The sequence below is a fragment of the Cynoglossus semilaevis genome, chromosome 17 (genome assembly GCF_000523025.1).
Source record: "Cynoglossus semilaevis isolate Cse_v1.0 chromosome 17, Cse_v1.0, whole genome shotgun sequence".
Lineage (NCBI taxonomy): Eukaryota > Metazoa > Chordata > Actinopteri > Pleuronectiformes > Cynoglossidae > Cynoglossus > Cynoglossus semilaevis.
Window position 1 is genome coordinate 5817156 of NC_024323.1, and position 19363 is coordinate 5836518.

At 39.0% G+C, this 19363-nt stretch overlaps 1 protein-coding gene across 1 annotated transcript in view; it reads left to right on the top strand.

The window, feature by feature from the left end:
* Window positions 1–19081, top strand: part of rnf213a (ring finger protein 213a) — a 33743-nt gene extending 14662 nt beyond the window's left edge. The window contains 44 exon segments of the mRNA XM_008329564.3: window positions 3–1278; window positions 1388–1569; window positions 1682–1831; window positions 1924–5517; window positions 5592–5716; window positions 5798–5914; window positions 5994–6118; window positions 6209–6331; window positions 6448–6503; window positions 6941–7094; window positions 7185–7317; window positions 7652–7843; window positions 7935–8065; window positions 8163–8320; window positions 8404–8610; window positions 8734–8921; window positions 9020–9137; window positions 9226–9326; window positions 9410–9592; window positions 9985–10151; window positions 10229–10331; window positions 10417–10531; window positions 10637–10844; window positions 10944–11140; window positions 11237–11359; window positions 11441–11551; window positions 11942–12178; window positions 12414–12501; window positions 12607–12641; window positions 12747–12847; window positions 12949–13105; window positions 13433–13604; window positions 13877–13971; window positions 14071–14254; window positions 14257–14321; window positions 14686–14818; window positions 15087–15170; window positions 15260–15452; window positions 15653–15854; window positions 15934–16011; window positions 16708–16905; window positions 17524–17613; window positions 17704–17882; window positions 18448–19081. Coding sequence (XP_008327786.1) covers window positions 3–1278; window positions 1388–1569; window positions 1682–1831; window positions 1924–5517; window positions 5592–5716; window positions 5798–5914; window positions 5994–6118; window positions 6209–6331; window positions 6448–6503; window positions 6941–7094; window positions 7185–7317; window positions 7652–7843; window positions 7935–8065; window positions 8163–8320; window positions 8404–8610; window positions 8734–8921; window positions 9020–9137; window positions 9226–9326; window positions 9410–9592; window positions 9985–10151; window positions 10229–10331; window positions 10417–10531; window positions 10637–10844; window positions 10944–11140; window positions 11237–11359; window positions 11441–11551; window positions 11942–12178; window positions 12414–12501; window positions 12607–12641; window positions 12747–12847; window positions 12949–13105; window positions 13433–13604; window positions 13877–13971; window positions 14071–14254; window positions 14257–14321; window positions 14686–14818; window positions 15087–15170; window positions 15260–15452; window positions 15653–15854; window positions 15934–16011; window positions 16708–16905; window positions 17524–17613; window positions 17704–17882; window positions 18448–18604 — 10785 coding nt within the window. The 3' untranslated portion in view covers window positions 18605–19081.
* The last annotated feature ends 282 nt before the right edge of the window (window positions 19082–19363 follow it).

Here is a 19363-nt window from a genome sequence, read left to right on the forward strand (position 1 = left end):
AGGTTTTTGCCAATGTTCAGAGATTGGCTGAGGCATTTATTGCCCTTCATGTTGCTGGAAATCCTCTCTTCAGAAACTGGGAAGCTCATATCAGATGCTGTTTAAGCACCAATGAACCTGGCATAATGATGGAGTTTAACTTGAATAGTGTTGTCAGTACTGTGATTGTGGATGGCAGCATAGAGGAGCACCTTCCTGAGCTCTGTAGAAAAATGGAAAAATGCCTGGAATACTGGATGGCTTTTGTCAACAAGCAGAGATCCCAGTTTTACTATTTAAACTACTACACAGACGAACAGATAATTTACCTGTGCAGCAGGCTTACTCAGCAAAACTTGACAAGTGTGAATGACCAGGTTCTGATGATGCTCTCTTTTGTCAAGCAAAACTGCACAGTCTCAGACCTGAGGGAAGTATGGCATGCACTCCAGTATAAAATTCTCACAGAGCCACAAGATAAAAATGAGGACATTGAGTTTCAGACTTTTGTTGTGTTGCCAAGTCATGATGCAGAAGACCTAGAGTTCACCAGTCTGTTTGATGGTGCACAAAGTATTGTGGAACGAAGAAACACTACCCAAAAGTTTGATCTCATTTGGAATGGTTACAGGAAAGATATGCAAAACTTTCTTCCCCAAATTCTTGACATGAGAACTCTTGGACAACTATTGGAGTTACTAGCTAGCAGAGAAATGAAAGACAGTAAAGAAGACAGTTCTGAAGGATTCAGAAGAAACTTCACTCAGAGGCAGCTACCTAAACGCTTGGTGACAGGAAATCCTAACCTCATAATTTGTCCGCAAGATGAAGTCCTAACATCTTGCATCTCCATTTACATGAGTAGCAACGAGGAATCACTTCCCACCTACGATGAGGTACTTCTTTGCAACTCCTCAACATCATATGAGCAGGTGGAGCTCTTTCTCAGGCGTTGTCTCTGTCCAGGTTACAAAGGAGAGAAAATATATACACTGCTGTATGGTGAGCTACTCTCCTATGATGTGAGCTATAAGCTTGAAACCTTCTTCCAGAGAATTAAATTGCAGAGCAGACCCGACTACAGATTAGTGATCATCTGCAGCTCAGAAAGAGAACATGCCTACCTGCCATCAGTATTCAGCCAGTACAGATTGCACATGGTTCCGCAGGAGCCAATGGAAAGAATCCAGAAATACCTCTGTAAGCACTACACCGTCCCAGCGCATATATGTAGTGCTGCTGCTGCGTTCAAAGACCGCCTTCGTGTTGGTATCATCTCTTCCAAAAGGGCAGGTGTTGGTATGTATTTTTTCAAACTTGTTTAAATTGATTTGATGAAATCAATTATCCGGTCTATGTCCTGACTGTTAATTGCCATCATGACTGCTTTTGTTTAAAAAAAATCCAGGTAAATCACTTTACATCAAGAGACTGTATTCAAAACTGAAGGAATCAACCAAAAAACCTTCTCTGTTGAAATGCATTCGCCTGATTGAACCCAAGGTTGATGAAAATGATATTCTTCAGTCTCTTTTGGAAACCACAAAGAGTAAAGAACTCACGATCTTCCATTTTGATGTCACTTCATCGGTAGCTATGGATTCAGTATTAACATTAACATAACACATACAGTAAATCTTGTTAGATAATTTCTTAACATCCTATTTTGAAATACACTTTCCTCTTCTTGTTTTTGAAAAAGGTTCAGAAAGGCCTCCATGAGTTTCTTTTCAAGTTGCTGGTTCTGGGCTATTTGATGGATTGTGAAGGAAAGATGTGGAAATGCAATCCCAAACATCTGTATGTGGTAGAGATTTTAGTACCAACAGTTAAAGCAAACATATCACTGCAGGTATAAAGTCAGATGAGATTTTAAATCCAAAGTCACATGTTTTATCTATGTTGAACTGTTGCTGACATCAGTGTGTCCCTCCCTTGCTGTAGGGTCAAACTGCCAACAACACATTCATATATGTGTTCCCGAACATCACTTGTCAACCTCCCAAAGATGTTCTAATGCTAGAGATGAAGAAGCAAGAAGATCCCTCCAGTGTAAACGCTGATGACCCATTAATGGATGATAAGGAATTTAAAAGCGCTGCTTTTCAGAGGCCCTATCAGTATCTCACACGGTTTCACAACGGCATCAATCTTGATGGATTCACATATAAGGATGTTGAAGGATCTCATGTCCAATGCCTTCAGATGTTGCTTGTGTACTGTGGCATCATGGACCCATCCTGGGCAGAACTGAGAAATTTTGCATGGTTTCTTAACATTCAGCTACAAGATTGTGAGGGATCTGTTTTTTGTGATGCAGCTTTCACTGGAGACACATTAGCTGGGTTCAAAACCTTTGTGGTGGACTTCATGATTCTAATGGCTAAGGATTTTGCCACTCCATCACTCAGTATCTCTGACCAAAGTCCTGGCAGGACGCAAGTAGACTTGACTGGTGTTAAAGATGAAGACCTGGCCCCTTTTCTGATTAGAAAGAGATGGGAAACTGAGCCACATCCATACATCTTCTTCAATGATGACCATGTGTCAATGACTTTCATTGGTTTCCATCTACAGGTTAATGAAAAAGATGTTGATGCAATTCACCCCACAAGTGGAAAAGTGATCAGAAAGAAAATCATGACAAGACAGTTGTATGAAGGCCTTCAGCTACAAAGAGTCCCTTTCAACATTGATTTTGATCAGTTGACCAGAGCTGAGAAAATTGAGCGAATTTGCAATGTTCTTGGAATTCAGTGGCCTCTTGATCCTGATGAAACATATGAACTAACAACTGACAACATACTGAAAATGCTCGCCATCCATATGCGATTTAGGTGTGGCATCCCAGTCATTATCATGGGCGAAACAGGTTGTGGTAAGACTAGACTGATCAAATTCCTTTGTGAACTGCGAAGGAGTGGAGTGGCAACTGAAAACATGAAGCTGGTAAAGGTCCACGGAGGGACATCGTCAGAGATGATTTACTCCAAAATAAGAGAAGCAGAAGTCATGGCTTCTATCAACAAAACAGACTATGGATTTGACTCTGTTCTCTTTTTTGATGAGGCCAACACAACCGAGGCCATTAGCAGTATAAAGGAAGTCCTGTGTGACAATACAGTGAAGGGAGACAGTTTGACCTCCATGTGTGGACTGCAGATTATTGCAGCATGCAACCCTTATCGGAAGCATACAGATGAGATGATCAAGAGGTTAGAATCAGCTGGTCTGGGCTACAGAGTACGGGCTGAAGAAACTGATGAAAAACTGGGTTCTATCCCTCTACGTCAGTTGGTGTATCGAGTTCAAGCCTTGCCGCCGAGCATGATCCCTCTGGTTTGGGACTTTGGACAGTTAAATGATCAAACAGAGAAAATATACATCCAACAGATTGTCCAAAGAGTAACTGAAAACAAAGCAATTGAGCAAAACTACATGAAATGGATCACTAACGTTCTTTCAGCTTCCCAGAGGTTCATGAGAACAAGAAAGGATGAATGCAGTTTTGTAAGTCTGAGAGATGTTGAGCGCTGCATGCAGGCATTTGTTTGGTTCTACGAAAACCATGTTATGCTTTTTTCTGAGCTGAAGGAACATGAGAACAAGCAAAAAAAAAAGGAACGGTACCAGAGGGAGGCCAGAGACCCAGTTATCTGGTCTCTAGTCATGGCTATTGGGGTGTGCTACCATGCCTGCCTTGAAGATAAAGATAAATACAGACAAGAAATCAGCGATCACCTACCACCATCGTACGACTCAGGAAAGGTACAGCAGGAAATTGCAGTCATGCAAGACTTACTTTTAAGTGGTGTACCAATGGGAGATACCATTGCAAGAAATGGTGCCCTAAAAGAGAATGTCTTTATGATGGTTCTCTGCATTGAGCTAAGAATCCCTCTTTTTCTTGTTGGAAAACCTGGAAGTTCCAAATCTCTGTCAAAAACCCTGGTGGCAGATGCAATGAAGGGGCAAGCTGCTCATTCTGATCTCTACAAAAAGCTGAAACAGATCCACTTGGTGTCCTTCCAGTGCAGTCCTCACTCTACCCCAGAAGGTATCATTAATACATTCAAGCAATGTGGACGCTTTCAGGAAGGAAAGAACTTGAATGAATACATTTCAGTAGTGGTTCTTGATGAGATTGGCCTTGCTGAAGACTCTCCAAAGATGCCACTGAAAACCCTTCACCCACTGTTAGAGGAGGGATGCATTGATGATGAGCCTCTACCACACAAAAAAGTTGGTTTTATTGGCATCTCAAACTGGGCTTTAGACCCAGCAAAGATGAACAGAGGGATTTTTGTGTCCCGAGGTGATCCTGATGAAAGAGAACTTATTAAAAGCGCTAAAGGCATATGTTCATCCGATGCAGTGGTTTTGGAAAAGGTCAGGGATGTCTTCAAGCCTTTTGCAAAAGCATACTTAAACATCTGCCATGAGCAAGGAAAAGGCTTTTTTGGACTTCGTGACTTCTACAGCCTGATCAAGATGCTCTTTGCTGTTGCCAAGGTAACCCAGCAGAAGCCCACACCGGAGGAAACTATAAAGGCAGTGTTGAGAAACTTCAGTGGCAGGGATGATGTAGATGCAGTCTCATTGTTTACTGAAAGACTACAGATTTCACCAAATCTGGAGAACATCAATGCCATTGAGTTTGTAAGAGAAAACATTCAGTCGATTGGACAGGAAGAGGAATGTCGATACTTGCTGGTGCTAACCAAAAACTTTGCAGCACTGCAGATCCTTCAGCAAACCTTCTTTTCAGAAAGAAATCAGCCAGAAATCATATTTGGGTCCAGCTTTCCAAAAGACCAAGAATATACCCAAATTTGCCGCAACATCAATAGAGTAAAGATTTGCATGGAGACAGGTCAAACAGTTGTGCTTCTGAACTTGCAAAACCTTTATGAAAGTCTGTACGATGCACTCAACCAATACTATGTCTACTTGGGTGGACAAAAATATGTGGACCTTGGGCTGGGAACCCACCGTGTGAAATGCAGGGTGCACAATGACTTTCGTCTGATCGTCATTGAGGAAAAAGAGATAGTGTACAGACAATTCCCAATACCTCTCATCAACAGGCTGGAGAAGCACTATCTGGACATTCACACTGTCCTTACAGCTGATCAGAAGAGGATGGTAGTAGAACTAGAGAGATGGGTAAAACTGTTTGTGACCCTCGGCAGTCAAAACTTAGCAATGGCTTCTACCTACAAGTATCAGCCACCAGATGTCTTCATTGGCTATCACTCAGACACATGTGCTTCTGTGATTCTTCAAGTAATTGAGAAAGAGAAGGCTAGGTTGGAAATCTCAGATCCAGACAAGCGAGCACTTGATGAAGCTAAATTGGTCCTCCTCAAATGTGCCACACCAGACTCAGTGGTACGACTGGACTGCACAGACCTTCCCAAAGTGGAAAGTGAAAACCTGGCCAATGTGTACTTTGAAAAGCAGAAAACCAGTTGTTTTGCTGACTACCTACGTGCTGAAACAGAGCGGGATGTCCAAGGATTCCCATCCTTCACAGAGGTAACAGTTACATTCATTTATGTTGTAGTTAAGCATTTGTAATGTCTATAACTAATGACAATTTTCCGTTACAGGTGACAACGTTCTCAAGACTTTTGACAACAGCTGACCTGAAACCATTGGAACAAATGTTTCTAAATGTTGAGCTGCTTTCACTGCAGCAGTTTGACACTGAGCACTCCTTTCTAAAGAAGATCAGGTTTGTTAATGGCCCAATGATCTCAAATGTTTTAGTACTAATAACTGTTTGTCTAAAAACTACATTTTTGATTTTTGGAAGGACCTTCCTGACCACTGAAAAGGAGAAACCGAGGCTGGGTCACTATAAAAAAATCCTCATCATTCAGTGTGATTTTGACGAAACCACTCACAGTGCAAATCTGATTGCATCTGCAAAGTAGGTGTAAAACTTAATTAGTATTGGGTATGCATCAAAAGTATTGCTCTTTTTCTTATGTTTGGCTTTTCACCTGTAGGTATTCCTCCATAAATGAAATCAACAAAATAATTCAGGAGGGAAAAAGAAATGGTGCATTCTTGTTCTTTATCACAAGACTCCCAAGAATGGAAGGAGGAACTTCTTACGTTGGCTTTCACGGGGGTAGGAATTACAAAGTTCTCATATTACTTCAGTAAATTGTTTAGCACAGTTAGGATACACAATCAAACTGTGTCGTGTTGATACACACAGGTCGCTGGAGATCTGTTCACATCGATGATCTCAGACTATCAAAAGACATTGTCTCTGACATCAAAGCTTTGCAAAACATGACAATCAGTCAAATGTTTGAGACAAAGATCTGCCAGCCTGATGGTGAGGTGTTTTTTTTTAAATTTATCGTCACTTAAAAGAAATTTGTAATTTTGTTCGTTTATTTAGTCCTCACCTTGATTCCCAGTGTTTTGAAGTCACAATTTATTCTGTTACAGCTACTGAAGAGGGTGACATGTATATTGAGACAGAAGAAATGGAGGTAGAAGAAAGTGTAAGTGCATTCATTCCTAACGTTTTAAGTTATATAACCGAATGAAACCTTGAGCTCCCCTGCAGGAAATGCTATAAACTCAATTTTATGCCTTAATGAATTAAAAATTAATTAGGGCATTACTTAAAAATAATTTTGTAGTTGTTTTTGTTAGAACGTGCACACTCTACCTGTTTGTGTTTAGGACTGTTGGTAATTTCATGCCACTGTTTATTCAGTGAAGTTACAGTCGTTAAATGGGAGACTTTTGTTCATTTCCATTGTCTGGGCTACTCTGTTCTCAAAGTGTATCTAACAAAAAATATTGTAAGCTAAAAATCACCCTTGCATTCAGTACCTTTATTGGCATTCCTAAAAACAGAACTTGCCAAACACAATTTGCTGAAAATAATAACAAGTTGCGTTTGGTATTTGACTACTGTATCTTTGTAAAACAGGGCTTGGAAAATTTGTTGGACACTACAGCTTTGTTGCGCAGCTGTGTACAGAGTGCAGTGGGAATGTTGAGAGACAGAGTGGACAGTGGCCTCCGAAGCACTCAGAGGGTGGAAATCCTGCTGACTCTCCTTAGTGATGACGACAGCATAAACGGTGCCATGATCATTTCTTTCATTGATAAAACTTTATTTTAGAATTTAGAATTTCTTCTTTGCTTATTATTTATTCAATTTTTTTTTGTAGGTGAATTTCTGCAGTACATGAAGAAACATCTTTACTCACTGCTTGCAAATCATGAAAACAACTCCTTTAAGACCAATTGGGTGATTAAGGAAGCCTCAAACATTGATGCACTGCAAGAAGGAGGCACCTTTAGGTATGGGCTGTAGCGTCACTTGGCTTACTTTTTGCAAATATATAAAAATAAATAACTGGTTTTGTATTGTTTATTGGTGGCTTACATCAGGATTATTTGTAATTCATTCTTTATAAGCAGGGTATTTTACTGAAATGAAGCTATGGCTTTTTCCCTTTTTACAAACAAAACCCTCAAAATTGTACTGTGTACTACTGGCTGATTAAACCTTGAGTCAAAAGCACTTGGCAATATCATAATTTTCTGATGCTTCCGTGCATCCCTAGTTATTACATAAAAATAAATAATAATAATAATAGGTAAGTGATAGTTGTCACATGTTTTTTTCTGACAGGCACACTCTGTGGAAGCGCATTCAAGCTGTTGTCATTCCACTTATGGCCCAACTGGTGTCAGTCATTGATCGTGATCATAACTTGGATATCTTGCTTGATAGCAATTGTGGTGACTCTCTCAAGAGGCTGTGGTTGGATCTTTTTAGCCATGACAAGTTTTTGGAAATCCCCCAGATAAAGGTTGACAACAAGTAAGTGATAATGTGAAGTTAAAGTAAAAACTTTAGAAAATGTTTTATGTTTTTGTTTTAGCAAATATCATTTCACTGACTCTTTGCACAGCAGTGAAACAAAAACAATCCTTGTACAAAACTACATTGCACAAGACAAGAACTTGAGCTGCAGCATGCCGTTCAGCTGGAGGATCATGGATTTCCTTGAGGAGCTCTGGGTTCATACTCTTCAACATGAAGGTAAAGTAGCTGTTATTAAGTACTCCTAAAAGTCCACCTTACAGTGACATTGTTAAGTGGTCTTTGATTTAAAATCTGACAAATTATTTTATTCTAGGCCACACCCAAAAAGATTTTGTGGGTTTTTTTTGGAAAACACCACTTGGCCGGTACATTGCAAAAGCCAACCCAGAGATGCAGATAGAGTATTTTCAACGCTACCTTCAGGATTTCATCTCAATGACCATGAACGTGACATGTCAAGGAGATGTTCAGGTTTGTTTTTTTTTTTTCACTGTGAAGTCTCAGCACACTGTACTATGAAACCACATCAATTAACACGATCTCTGCTCCTGTAGCTCCTGCGTTGTGCTTTAAACTGCTGTGTCAATGAGGTGTGGTCAAAGCTCAATGAAAAAGAAACAATAATATCTCTTCCATGGGTCCATGTGGCTTATCATGAGTTCAAAAACAGGCTTCAGAATCTTTCCAGAATGATCTGCATTGAGCCTGATGTAACCAGTGAGCTCTTGAAGAATCCCTATGTCCTGAATGGGGTTGAAATGGTGGGCCTTGAAGACCTTTACTGTATTTTCAGTTGTTCCTTCAATTTAAATTGTATTTTTATTTGGATACATTTTTAAGTGACCTGTAACATTAACATATATTATTATATTTCTGTTCTCTAGGTGCTGGACGTGTTCACTGCTTTTGCATGTGTAGAGTACCTTGAGCCAGTGGCCCTAAACACAGAGGCCGAAAGGCAAAATTGGCTTAGGAAGGTCAAAAAACTCCAGGTCCCTATTGAGTTGATCTGCTCAGAGGACAGTGTAAAAGAATATGGACAAAGAAGCAAAGAGATTGTGTACCGGGTCCAGTAAGTAAATCAATTTTAAATGTAAAAGTTAGTGTTATAGTTAAGCGATAAAATTGAACAATTGATTCTTCAATTTAATTTTTGTTTTCTCTTCATAGAGCTGGATGGAATCGTTTATTTTCTATGTCACTGTTTGTTGAGAACATGTTCAACATCGATGACACAGAGAATAAACTCATTCCTTTAGTATTGGAACATACAAAAACACTGGGCCAGGTGGTAAAAAATTTACTTATCTACATTTTTTCTAATTATTTTAATATAAAACTAATGATGATGGATATATTTTTGCATTTTTCTCAAGATCCTGGAAAAAACTTCAGACCTGAAAACCCAACAGTCATTTGAGGAAGTTATACGTTTACTGAAAATGTGTAAAGATGAAGCTGTTGAACGGATCTTCAGGTAAGAATTAAATTTAAATATTGTCTGGCTTTTCTAATCTCTTCAATCTCTGATTTTCGATCTATTGTTTATGTTCTTCTCAGGTTTGGCCTTAAACTGTGTACAGTCTGTATGGGAGACCCTCAGGACCCACTCTGCCTGCCATGTGAACACGTATATTGTGTTGCCTGTATCAGGCAGTGGTTGGTCCCGGGTCAGATGTACTGTCCATTCTGCATGCAACCAGTTGAAGATGACTTCCCAATTGTTCCGTCAGATGACATGAGGTAAGGTTTTGCATCAAATTTGAATAAAAATGCCTTTTATGCTCATCAGTTTTACTAGGTTTTGACAAAAGCTGAATCTGGGTCTGCATCAATGCAACTTTATTTGAAGTATCCTTCTGTATTTGTGCTGATTGACAGTCGTGTTGCACCTTTGTGCCTCTTAGTGCCTATCAGTGGAATTATAATAAGCCTCCATACAGACAGACTATAGTTAGGTTAGTGCAGTGATCTACTTGCTGTAGGTCAAGTAAGCTAACCAATGTGTCCCTGTGTAGGCCCGTTTTGACTTAACAACTTGGAAAAAATAGACAGTGTAAATATATATATAAATAAATTTATGTAAATATAGGTATATATATTTACATGAAATCTACACCTTTTGTACTCTGTAGGGTTCTTTTCAAACGACATGCTCGATTTAGGAAGCAGTGCAACACCTTCTTCATAGACCTGGTGTCTAATATGTGCTTCAAGGACAACTCTCCTCCCTCTTCGGCTGTCATACATGACTTACTATCCTTTCTCCTGGTGGAAACCAACACAGTTCCAAATCACAAGGGTATGTCACACTTGTGTGTGCACTCATGTATGTGCCTGTTCTTTCACTATTATATTCTTCACGTTTCTTCCCTTCAGGTAACACACATGTGCGGACCAAGATGCTCTCTCCTTTTGATGAATGCATGGATAAAAATCCTGTGGTCCGATCAGTTGTGTTAAAACTGCTGCTGAAATACAGGTGCGTTGCACTGGGTTCACATGAACACATCTTTACACATTTTGTAAATGTTCACTTAAGTTAATGGATGGTCTTCTCTTTGAAGCTTTGAAAAGGTTAAGGATTATCTGCAGGTGCATCTCAAGGCTTTAGAGAAGAGCCAAATCTTGGAAGGAACAAACAAAATTGAACTGTACTGTTTGTACATTAACTGCCTCGAGGTATGCAGTTATTGACAATTCACACCTTGATTAAATTCCATGCATGATTGTTTTTCTTTTATTATTATTTTTTTTTCTTCAAATTTTTAAAAATCAATTTTCTAGGACTCCATGTTTGAGATGTTACACTTCAGGACCACTGCACAGCAGCAGAAATGTCTCCAAGAAGAGAGTTCCTTTCTGACTGACTACTTACAATCAAGAAGTCACTCTGCTGAAACGGTCACTGTAGAGTATCTTCAGCAAGTGGCCAGAGTGCGTATGGACCTGGATATGGCTGCTGGCCTCATAACAGAGAACATGAGATCTACTGGTGGGTCATTCGAAATCTCCTATGTGCATGCAAGATTTTCATATTAAAATGATTTCAATAAATGTGTTTTCAAATTACCTTTTTTAACCTTTAACCCAGATTCGAGAAAAGGGGAGCAAAGTGTGACTACAGCATTCATGACCAGTGTGGTGAACTTATGTAGGCAGAGTGAAAATGACTGGTACCGTGTCTACTTGATACGTAAGATCTCAAGCCAATATGGAGTAGAGTTTGCCCTGAAACTCCTCAGAGACAAGGAAATGAGCTGGCTCTTTCCTAAGGAAGCATTGCTAAAGGTTTCTAAATTAATAGTCTCAATTTCATTCGTTATGGGTCTAATAAGAAAATGGTGAAATTCTTGCGTATTGGTAATTAAACTTTCATTTTCTCAGCGAGAAGTAGGCCCTTCAATAGACCAGTTTCTAGTGTGTGGAGAAGACTACAAGGCTTTCAGGAATGCTATAACAACTGTGATGCTGCGAGGCCAATTTGATCAACTAGATGAGACTTATAAGGTAACGATGTCTGTCTTTTTTTTTTCAATTTACCCTTGTGTTTCAAAACTCTGTATTTATATTTGCTTGTTGTTCATGCAGGGGTGCAGAACTTCTCCGCAGTTAAAAACAGTTTATCTCCTGTTGGCACTGTACAGAGAGGTCACCACTCTTTACAGAGAAGCTGATGTGAGCCTTCATCCAAAGCCTGAGGTTGGTCCAAGACCAAGTGATCTATCACAGAGCATTTTACAACTTATGTTAAGGGAAATGTTTGCAGTAGAGTATAGTAATACAACACTTCTCTTTAGCTGGTGCCAGAGGCTATGAGGGTTGTAACCGTTTCCTATATCTGTGTACGTTCTCAGTCATCCAGTTGATCTTATCCAAAAATAGTTACATCGAGGGCAACTGGAAGGAGTAGGTTTCTTGGGTAGGTTTCTTTCAAGAAACTGTCCAATTGCCCTCAATGTAATTATTTTTGGACATGATCTACCTACTATTCTTTTATAGTAATTTAATCCTCCCTGTATACGAGACCTGTAAACAACATAGTGATTAGGAAGATAAACTAATGGATGGATTTTGTCTTTGTGACTACAGCTCATTGAAGAACTGATACAAAACATTGACAAATTCCTGGGCACCCAAATGGTGAAAACTTTTGCCAAGGCTCTCCTGACCAATCAGCTTGGGCCGTTGACCCTAGGTCCTCGCTTTTCCAGTTCCAAGTGTGTGTTGTTGGACTTGACCTTTCACCTGGCTGCTGTCCTCATTAGTGGGAACCAAGGGATCCTGGTTCCCCTCCAACAACTGGCTCATGCACCTGCCAACATGCAGGTATAGACAACACCAGCCACTCTTAACATTTGTGTGATATGTTTACATTTTTAATGAGCTTGAATGTCTGTTTGTGGGGTAACAGAAAAAGATTACTGGTTTGAAATTCTAGTGGTAACTGCGGTTTCCTCAAATTAGGGAAAAGTTTAACTGTTCATTCTAAATGAACTATAGGTGTGAATGTCAGTGTGAATGGATATTTATTGACTGTTTGTCTGTTTGTGTTGTTGTGTAGGCTGCCTTTTTACCCACAATGCCTGAGGACATGTTAGCAGTGGCCCAACAAGTAATAAAAGTAGTAGAAGGACGAGTGACGTGGTACCGTAAGTAATCGGCAGAATAATTGTTTATGTAAATATGAATTATGTCATGGCAAAAACCATGGAAAACATACTGATGACATTTTTTTTTTGAAAAACTTTATGTAGTTTGTCCAAACGGCCACTACTGCATCATTGGAGAGGTATGTAATAACAGGCGTACTTTTAAAACTGTTTTTGTCTGGCATTTACAGTAGTTTTTTTTTTTAATTATAAATTGTGATATTTCTTTATTTTCCATTTTTTAGTGTGGCATGCCCATGGAAACCAGTTTGTGTTTGGACTGTAAGGCACAGATTGGGGGACATGGTCACAAGTCTGTGCCTAACTTTCATGCTGCTCAAATTGGGTAAGAATAAAGCATTTATGGAGAAAAATGCATTGAAAATATGGGTTTAAAGAAATAGGTTTTACGTTGTTTGTATTTAATGGTGCGTCATCATCTGACAGAAGGGACCGTACCGAGAGTGGGCACATCCTTGGATCTCCAACTCGTAGAGGCAGCCCAGATATGTTGGACACCAAGAGCATGTCGCCTGTTCCTTTTAATGTGGTTCGCATGCTGACCCACATGGCCATGCTGTTTGGTACCTACAGTCAACCAGAGGTAGACATGTTCTTATTTTAATTCTTCAAAAAGGTGGATTTTAATGTTATTAAAAATCTTACTTCAGTAAGCCTCCTGTTTACCAAACTATTATTAAACTGTATTTCCGTGTGCTTTTGTACAAAAGACATCATTGTGATTCATTTTGATCATGTAATTAATTTATTAATTACTTAATTAATTCAAAGACACATTGTGATTAATCAGATTAAAAGCATTTAGTCATTTGACAGCCTTATTTGAGATTAATAATAAATCCTCCATAAAAACCACTGTTGTGATCTGATGTTTTGTTGTAATTAATCCGTCCCATGTTCACTTTTCCAGTCAATCTCAGCCATCATCAAGCCTAGAGTCAATGACCCAGCACCTTTTCTACTTGCACACTTGCAAGAAGACCTAAAATATCTCATCACATCACTTGGCAAAGGCACAGATGAAACTGTCAGCACTGTTCACCTGCTAATCAACAGCCTGATGGAACGTCACCAACAGCAATGTAAGGAAAAACATGTAACCTGATTGAGAAATGGCTGCTCTATGTCATCTTCCATTGTTATTCTGAATTGTATCCGACTCTATGTTTTATTCCAATGAATTTAGGTTTTGTTTTTTTTTTTCAAAATTCCAACCTTATTGTTCTTCAAGTTGAACACATAGGTGGATATCTGGCTTTTTAAATGGATGTAATAATAAAACAGAATAGAATTTGCCTGTGGTAGAAGTCTTAAATTTGTTTTTTGCTGTTAAATTGTCTGATCTCTTCTTTAGGGCCTGCTCCATATGACAATCAACTTTCGACCAAAGAGAAAAGAAATGGATGGGAGATGGAAATTAGCAATGCTGTAATTGTACCTGAACTAACGGTATGACTGTTTTTAGTTTATTTTGACAAAGGTAAAATTAATGTAGTTAAAAACAAAGTATTTTTGCATTAACTGTGCTATTATGTTTTTTATTCCTAGGACTTGGATAGGAAGTTAAAGGAGGCAAATACATTCATTCACTCTGACGCTCGCATTTCTGCAAATCCCATCATGAAGCTCGTCTTTGGAGATCCTTGTTTATTCTTGGCCTCACTTCCCAAAAACTCTCTGCTCCATGGTTCTGCTGTGTGGAGCTGCAGAGAGAAAATCTCTCTTCGCACACTCTTCGCGTTGTGGAGCAGAACAATGGCAAAGACACGCTGCCTGTTCTCTGGAGATTTCTACACAAGGTAAGACAGATTGCAGAGCTTAAAAAAAATGTTTTTTTAAATAAATTTGAGTAAAATGGATTTCAAAGTGGAAACATACGTTCATACATGTGTGTCTTAGAGGAAAAACTAAACTAACCTGATTTAAACTGAATTTTCTTGTATATTAATTACATGATAAATTATTAAATTCATTACCATGGCTATTTGAATGTGTTTAGTCAGTGTTGCTCCTGCAACTGGTGGTGCTAAGTCTCCCTCTAGTGGTACGTAGGGGAACTAGATTTCTTATAATCAGCATTTGCTGTAATATATCTCTTTTTTGTGTTTTATTTCTAATATGCTCATGGTGACCATTAATAAGTCAGTTGTGTTTCTTTTTCAGGAAGCTGAGCTTTGCCTTGTGAAGCACCTTCCCAACATTCTTACACTGCAGAGGGATCTTGTCAAGAAGTTTCAGAACATTACTGAGCTGAATTTTAGGACCATTGCTGATTTTCTCAACAGTCCAAGAGCAGGTAATGGAACAACATTTTACATTAAAATAGTGATGCTGCTCCTCAACTCAGTTTTTTTTGAAGGATGATGTAGTTAGGTCAAGTCTCTTCATACTGATTGCCTTTTTTGCCTTTTTTAATGAGACAGAAATACACTTTTCATTAGTTTCAGGTTTTCCTTTACCTCAAAATTAGCAGCCTGGGGGCTTGTTGGTATTAGTGGCTGAACCACTGCACAATTTTGTCCTCAGTTGATCTGAGTGCAAATGTGTTGTTTCTTTACTTGCAGTTTCTCTGAACTCCTGGTATGAAAAGTACATCAAAATCTTCCTGAACACCTGGAATCAACTCAGAGTGTCTTTGGCAACCAATGGTACACACAGACCAGATGACACACACTATTTTCTGTATATATATATAATTGAAGTTTACTGAAATCTGGATTAAATCACTGTTGTCCAGGTGAGGTGAAGATCCCTGCTGAATTCTGTGAAAAGGATCTGGACTACAACAGTACCTTCAGGGTGTTGTTACCACAGCGTCACGGCCCGGGCCTGTGCTCTACAGCCCTCGTTAGCTACCTCATTGCCCTGCACAATGGACTGGTCAACTGTGTAGATGAATACAGCCCGGCTACACAGACCAGGGAGACCAGGTGGGGGCGCTCATGCCTTATTTTTCCCTCACTTGTCCACTTTCTGTTGTGAGAGTACACCAAAAATACCACTTTGAAGTATTTTTACTTTTTAATGCAATAGTATTCAAATATTTCTACTTTTACTTTTTAGTTGAACTGTGATATTTAACAACCATTTACTCACTTTTGTGGCTTATATTTGTCTTCCCTGTTCTTAGCTACAAAGTGAGCCCTGTTGATCTGACTGACCTGCACGTGATCCGGTACGAGTTGCACAGGGACCTAATGCCCCTGGTTCTATCAAACACCCAGTACACTATTGAGAAAGGGCAAGAGATCGTTCATGAGTACGACCTGCCAAAGATCCAGCAGCAGATTCTGTCACGCTTCATTCTGGGGAAACCGCTCATCACACTAGATGTGAGCAAGTAAACAACAACTAGTTCAGCTGAGTTGTCCTTAAGGTTCTAGTGCTTATTTTCAGCTTGTGTTGCGACAGGGTATTCCAACGCTGGTGAACAGACAGGACCGCAACTACGAGGTGATCCTGAAAGATGTCAAAGCCAAAGTACAGCAAGTAGGTTTCTTGACTTAATAAAAAAAGCAAAGATAAAACCTGCCAAAGCTGTTGGAGAAGTCTTAACACGCTTCAGTTAAAATCTCCTTTTGAAATTCTAAAATCTGTCCTGAAACTTTTAAATCCACCGTTCTGAATACATATAAGACAATATTGATTATTATTCAAGATAAATCAATGCTCTTGAACATGATTTTTTTATTCATTTATTCATGTGATATTAATAAATTTGTTAACATGGAAAAATTTAAAGAACAAATATGCGAAAGTATAATTCAACTTTTTTAAAAACAGAAATACAAATAACTGCTGGTTTAATGAATGTGTGCCACACCTGTTCTTAGTAAATTAAGAAAAAATACAAAAGTTTTAAAAACGAGTAGAACTCAAATTCTACCAACAACATGTGATATCTTTGCAGATTCTCTTCTTCATAGAGTTGGTTGGAGTCATTACTCTGCATCTTCTGGCTAGTGGAATGTGTTGAGAATTGCTTTCAAAAATTCCTTGATGATTTTAGTCTGGAATGGCCTTATAAATGTCCAAAAGTGTTTAGCATATGAGAATAATTCTACCAAAAAGACAATTGAACCAATATATAGCCAGTTGCTTTCAGCTCTAATAATTGTTTGATAAATGATTTTCAGACTTACCTGTGACATCAGTGTGAAACACTTTATGTCTCTGCCACAACAGGAGCCTCTTCAGACTCTCACCCTGTTCACTCTGGCTGGGGAATTGCACTCCTACAGTGAGGTTTGTGAGGCGTTGTCCACCCTGGAGGTGGCCCTTGGGTTTCTGTCTATGACTGGAGGAGACGCTCACATGCAGCTGTCCTACTACCTTGAGAAGGATCTGCAGATGGGTGACCAAATCGCTCCACACGTTCTCAAGGTCAGTCCATTGGGAGCAACTTGTCTCACTTCCATAGTTTAACAAGCTCGGTTTCTTAGTTGTTTTTTTACACTGTTTTGGGTATGTTTTATTTAGTATTAATACAAAGTTGAGAATAAATTAACCACTATAACATGGCCACACGATGGAAAAAGTTAGTGCTCTTGCTTTACAGCAAGAAGGTCAATGGTCACAGTGTAGCTAATGTAGAAAAAAAAAAAGATTTTCAATTTATTTAAACTCTGTCCAGTCACTCAAGGGTAAGTCAGAACAATTCAAGACAAACAGAAGGGAAAGGGGAGGTTTTTTGCCCTTGATCTAAAGCAAAAAAGTCAACAGTTTGATACCTACTGATAACTGATGGGACTTCTGTGTGGGGAGTTTCTCTGGGTACTCCTGTTTCCTCCAAACTGATCATACAGTAGCTGTTAATGTGAGTGTAAATGGACCGGAGTCCACCACTCCTTTGCCTGTGACTGCTGCAACTGCTGAAAGATTAATAAATAAATTAGATAACTTTTCTTTTAAAATACTTTTTGAGACATTAAACCTCTGTGAATCAGATAGAAGATGAATACAAAAAAATTCCCTGAAGACAATGAAAACTCTCACCTACAGGCCCTGAGCATGTGTTGTCTTCAACATTGTGTGGCGCTGTGGCAGCTGCTGTCCTCACTCAAATCAGAAAACATGCTGCGACTGAGGAGGGTAAGGCGTTACTAAAAACACTGACAGTAATAACAGGAGAAAAAGTGGACACGGCCTCGTATAGCCATTGTGTATATATTTTTTCCACAGGACCCATTTGTAGACGTTTCAGAAAAGTACAAGGAGCCTCTGAGTGAGGAGCAGAAAAGACTCCTGACTGGGTTCTTCTCCAAGAGCAGTGCTGATGCTTTCCTGCTGGAGATGCACGAGTTCCTGCTGCTGGTCCTCAAAAAGCCCAAGGCACTTGATACCTTCAAACCAAACTGGGGGTAAAAATTTGAATTTATTAAATTTGCCACAATAACCTTAGCGTCAGAGATGGTATGAAATACCTTTGTTAAATAAATACACTACAGTACACACATACTGCCACCTACTGTGTATGTTTACACTGGTAAATATTCTTAACTAGAAGCTGCATAATGCCTTGAGAAATAAAAAGAAAATAAAAAGGGCAGCATCCCTCCTTATGATCACAGCCTCATACTGTATGGCTTTGCCACCAAAGACATACTGTACACTATGGGGCTGTGATTGGAGTGGGTCATCTAATGGTTTGGTCCATAAAAAAGGATAATTGTAAAAAATAAGGATTTATTTTGTTTAATCAAAAGAAATAGTTGATTATTATTTAATTGGTAATTAATACATCACCCATCACTCCAGCCTCAGAAGACAAACTGAGTGTTTTGGTTTTCTTTTACTTGGATTTTCAAGAATAAAAAAAGTCAGAATTGTTGTCAGATCAAGGGGGAGGGATCCCCTTTTATTGTACATGTGTTGATTTGTTACATATTTGTAAGACTGATAAAAATCATGATTTTCCTCTTATAGCCTAAAAATCACACTGGTGTCCTACATCGAGAGCAAAGACATGAACGTTTCCCCTGATGTGGAGGAGCTCTTCCCTGAGGAGATCTGCCTGTCACATTATGTCGAAGCCTGGAAGTTCATTATTGCCTCCAAACAGGAGCGTGGTCAGAGACAGTGATGATGAGCTGTTGAAAGGATCTTCCTGTCCGGTTCCTGCGAATTTGAAATCACAAAAATCACTGATGTTTACAATCATGACAGGAAAGAAAGAAAAGAATATGTACCGCCTGCACTATTTTCTATTTGGAAAGGCTTACATAAGTTATTTTATGACATTCATTCCTTACTTGTTTGTTTTTTGGTTGTTTGTTTTTTTTTAGTAGTAGCCTGTTGAATTATTGCTAAGCAACAAAATGCCCAGGGATTCTCTACCTTTGCCTTCTGTACTTTGCCTTCTGTACCTTAAAATGTGAATGTCTTAAAGACACACACAAAAACATAGTTTTACTCAGGAACAATTTGATCCTAATAATTTTTCTTGAACAGTTTTGATTTTTCTACGGTCAATCTCTTAAAACATTCCTGATTGTTTTCTACACCTTAGAAATAATCATCACACAAGACATGTGTTACAATAAATCATGCATATAATATTTTTGTGACCAGCTGTTTGTTTTATTCAGTTTGAACGAAATGATCGAAGTTTGTGCAGTCTCCATTTAGAGTCTGGGCCATTTTCAAGTGAATTACTCATTTTTAAAAAGACGTTATGTTACGTTACCCTGAGGACTTCAGATCTTTTTAGGAAAACGCAGTCAGCTCGGGGTTCCATGACTGTCTGACCTCCTGTTGGAAAGCTGTGTGTTTCTAATGAGCCTGATGGAGTCAATAAGGACCAGACCGCTACTGGATAACGTCTTCTTAATTCAATTCCCTC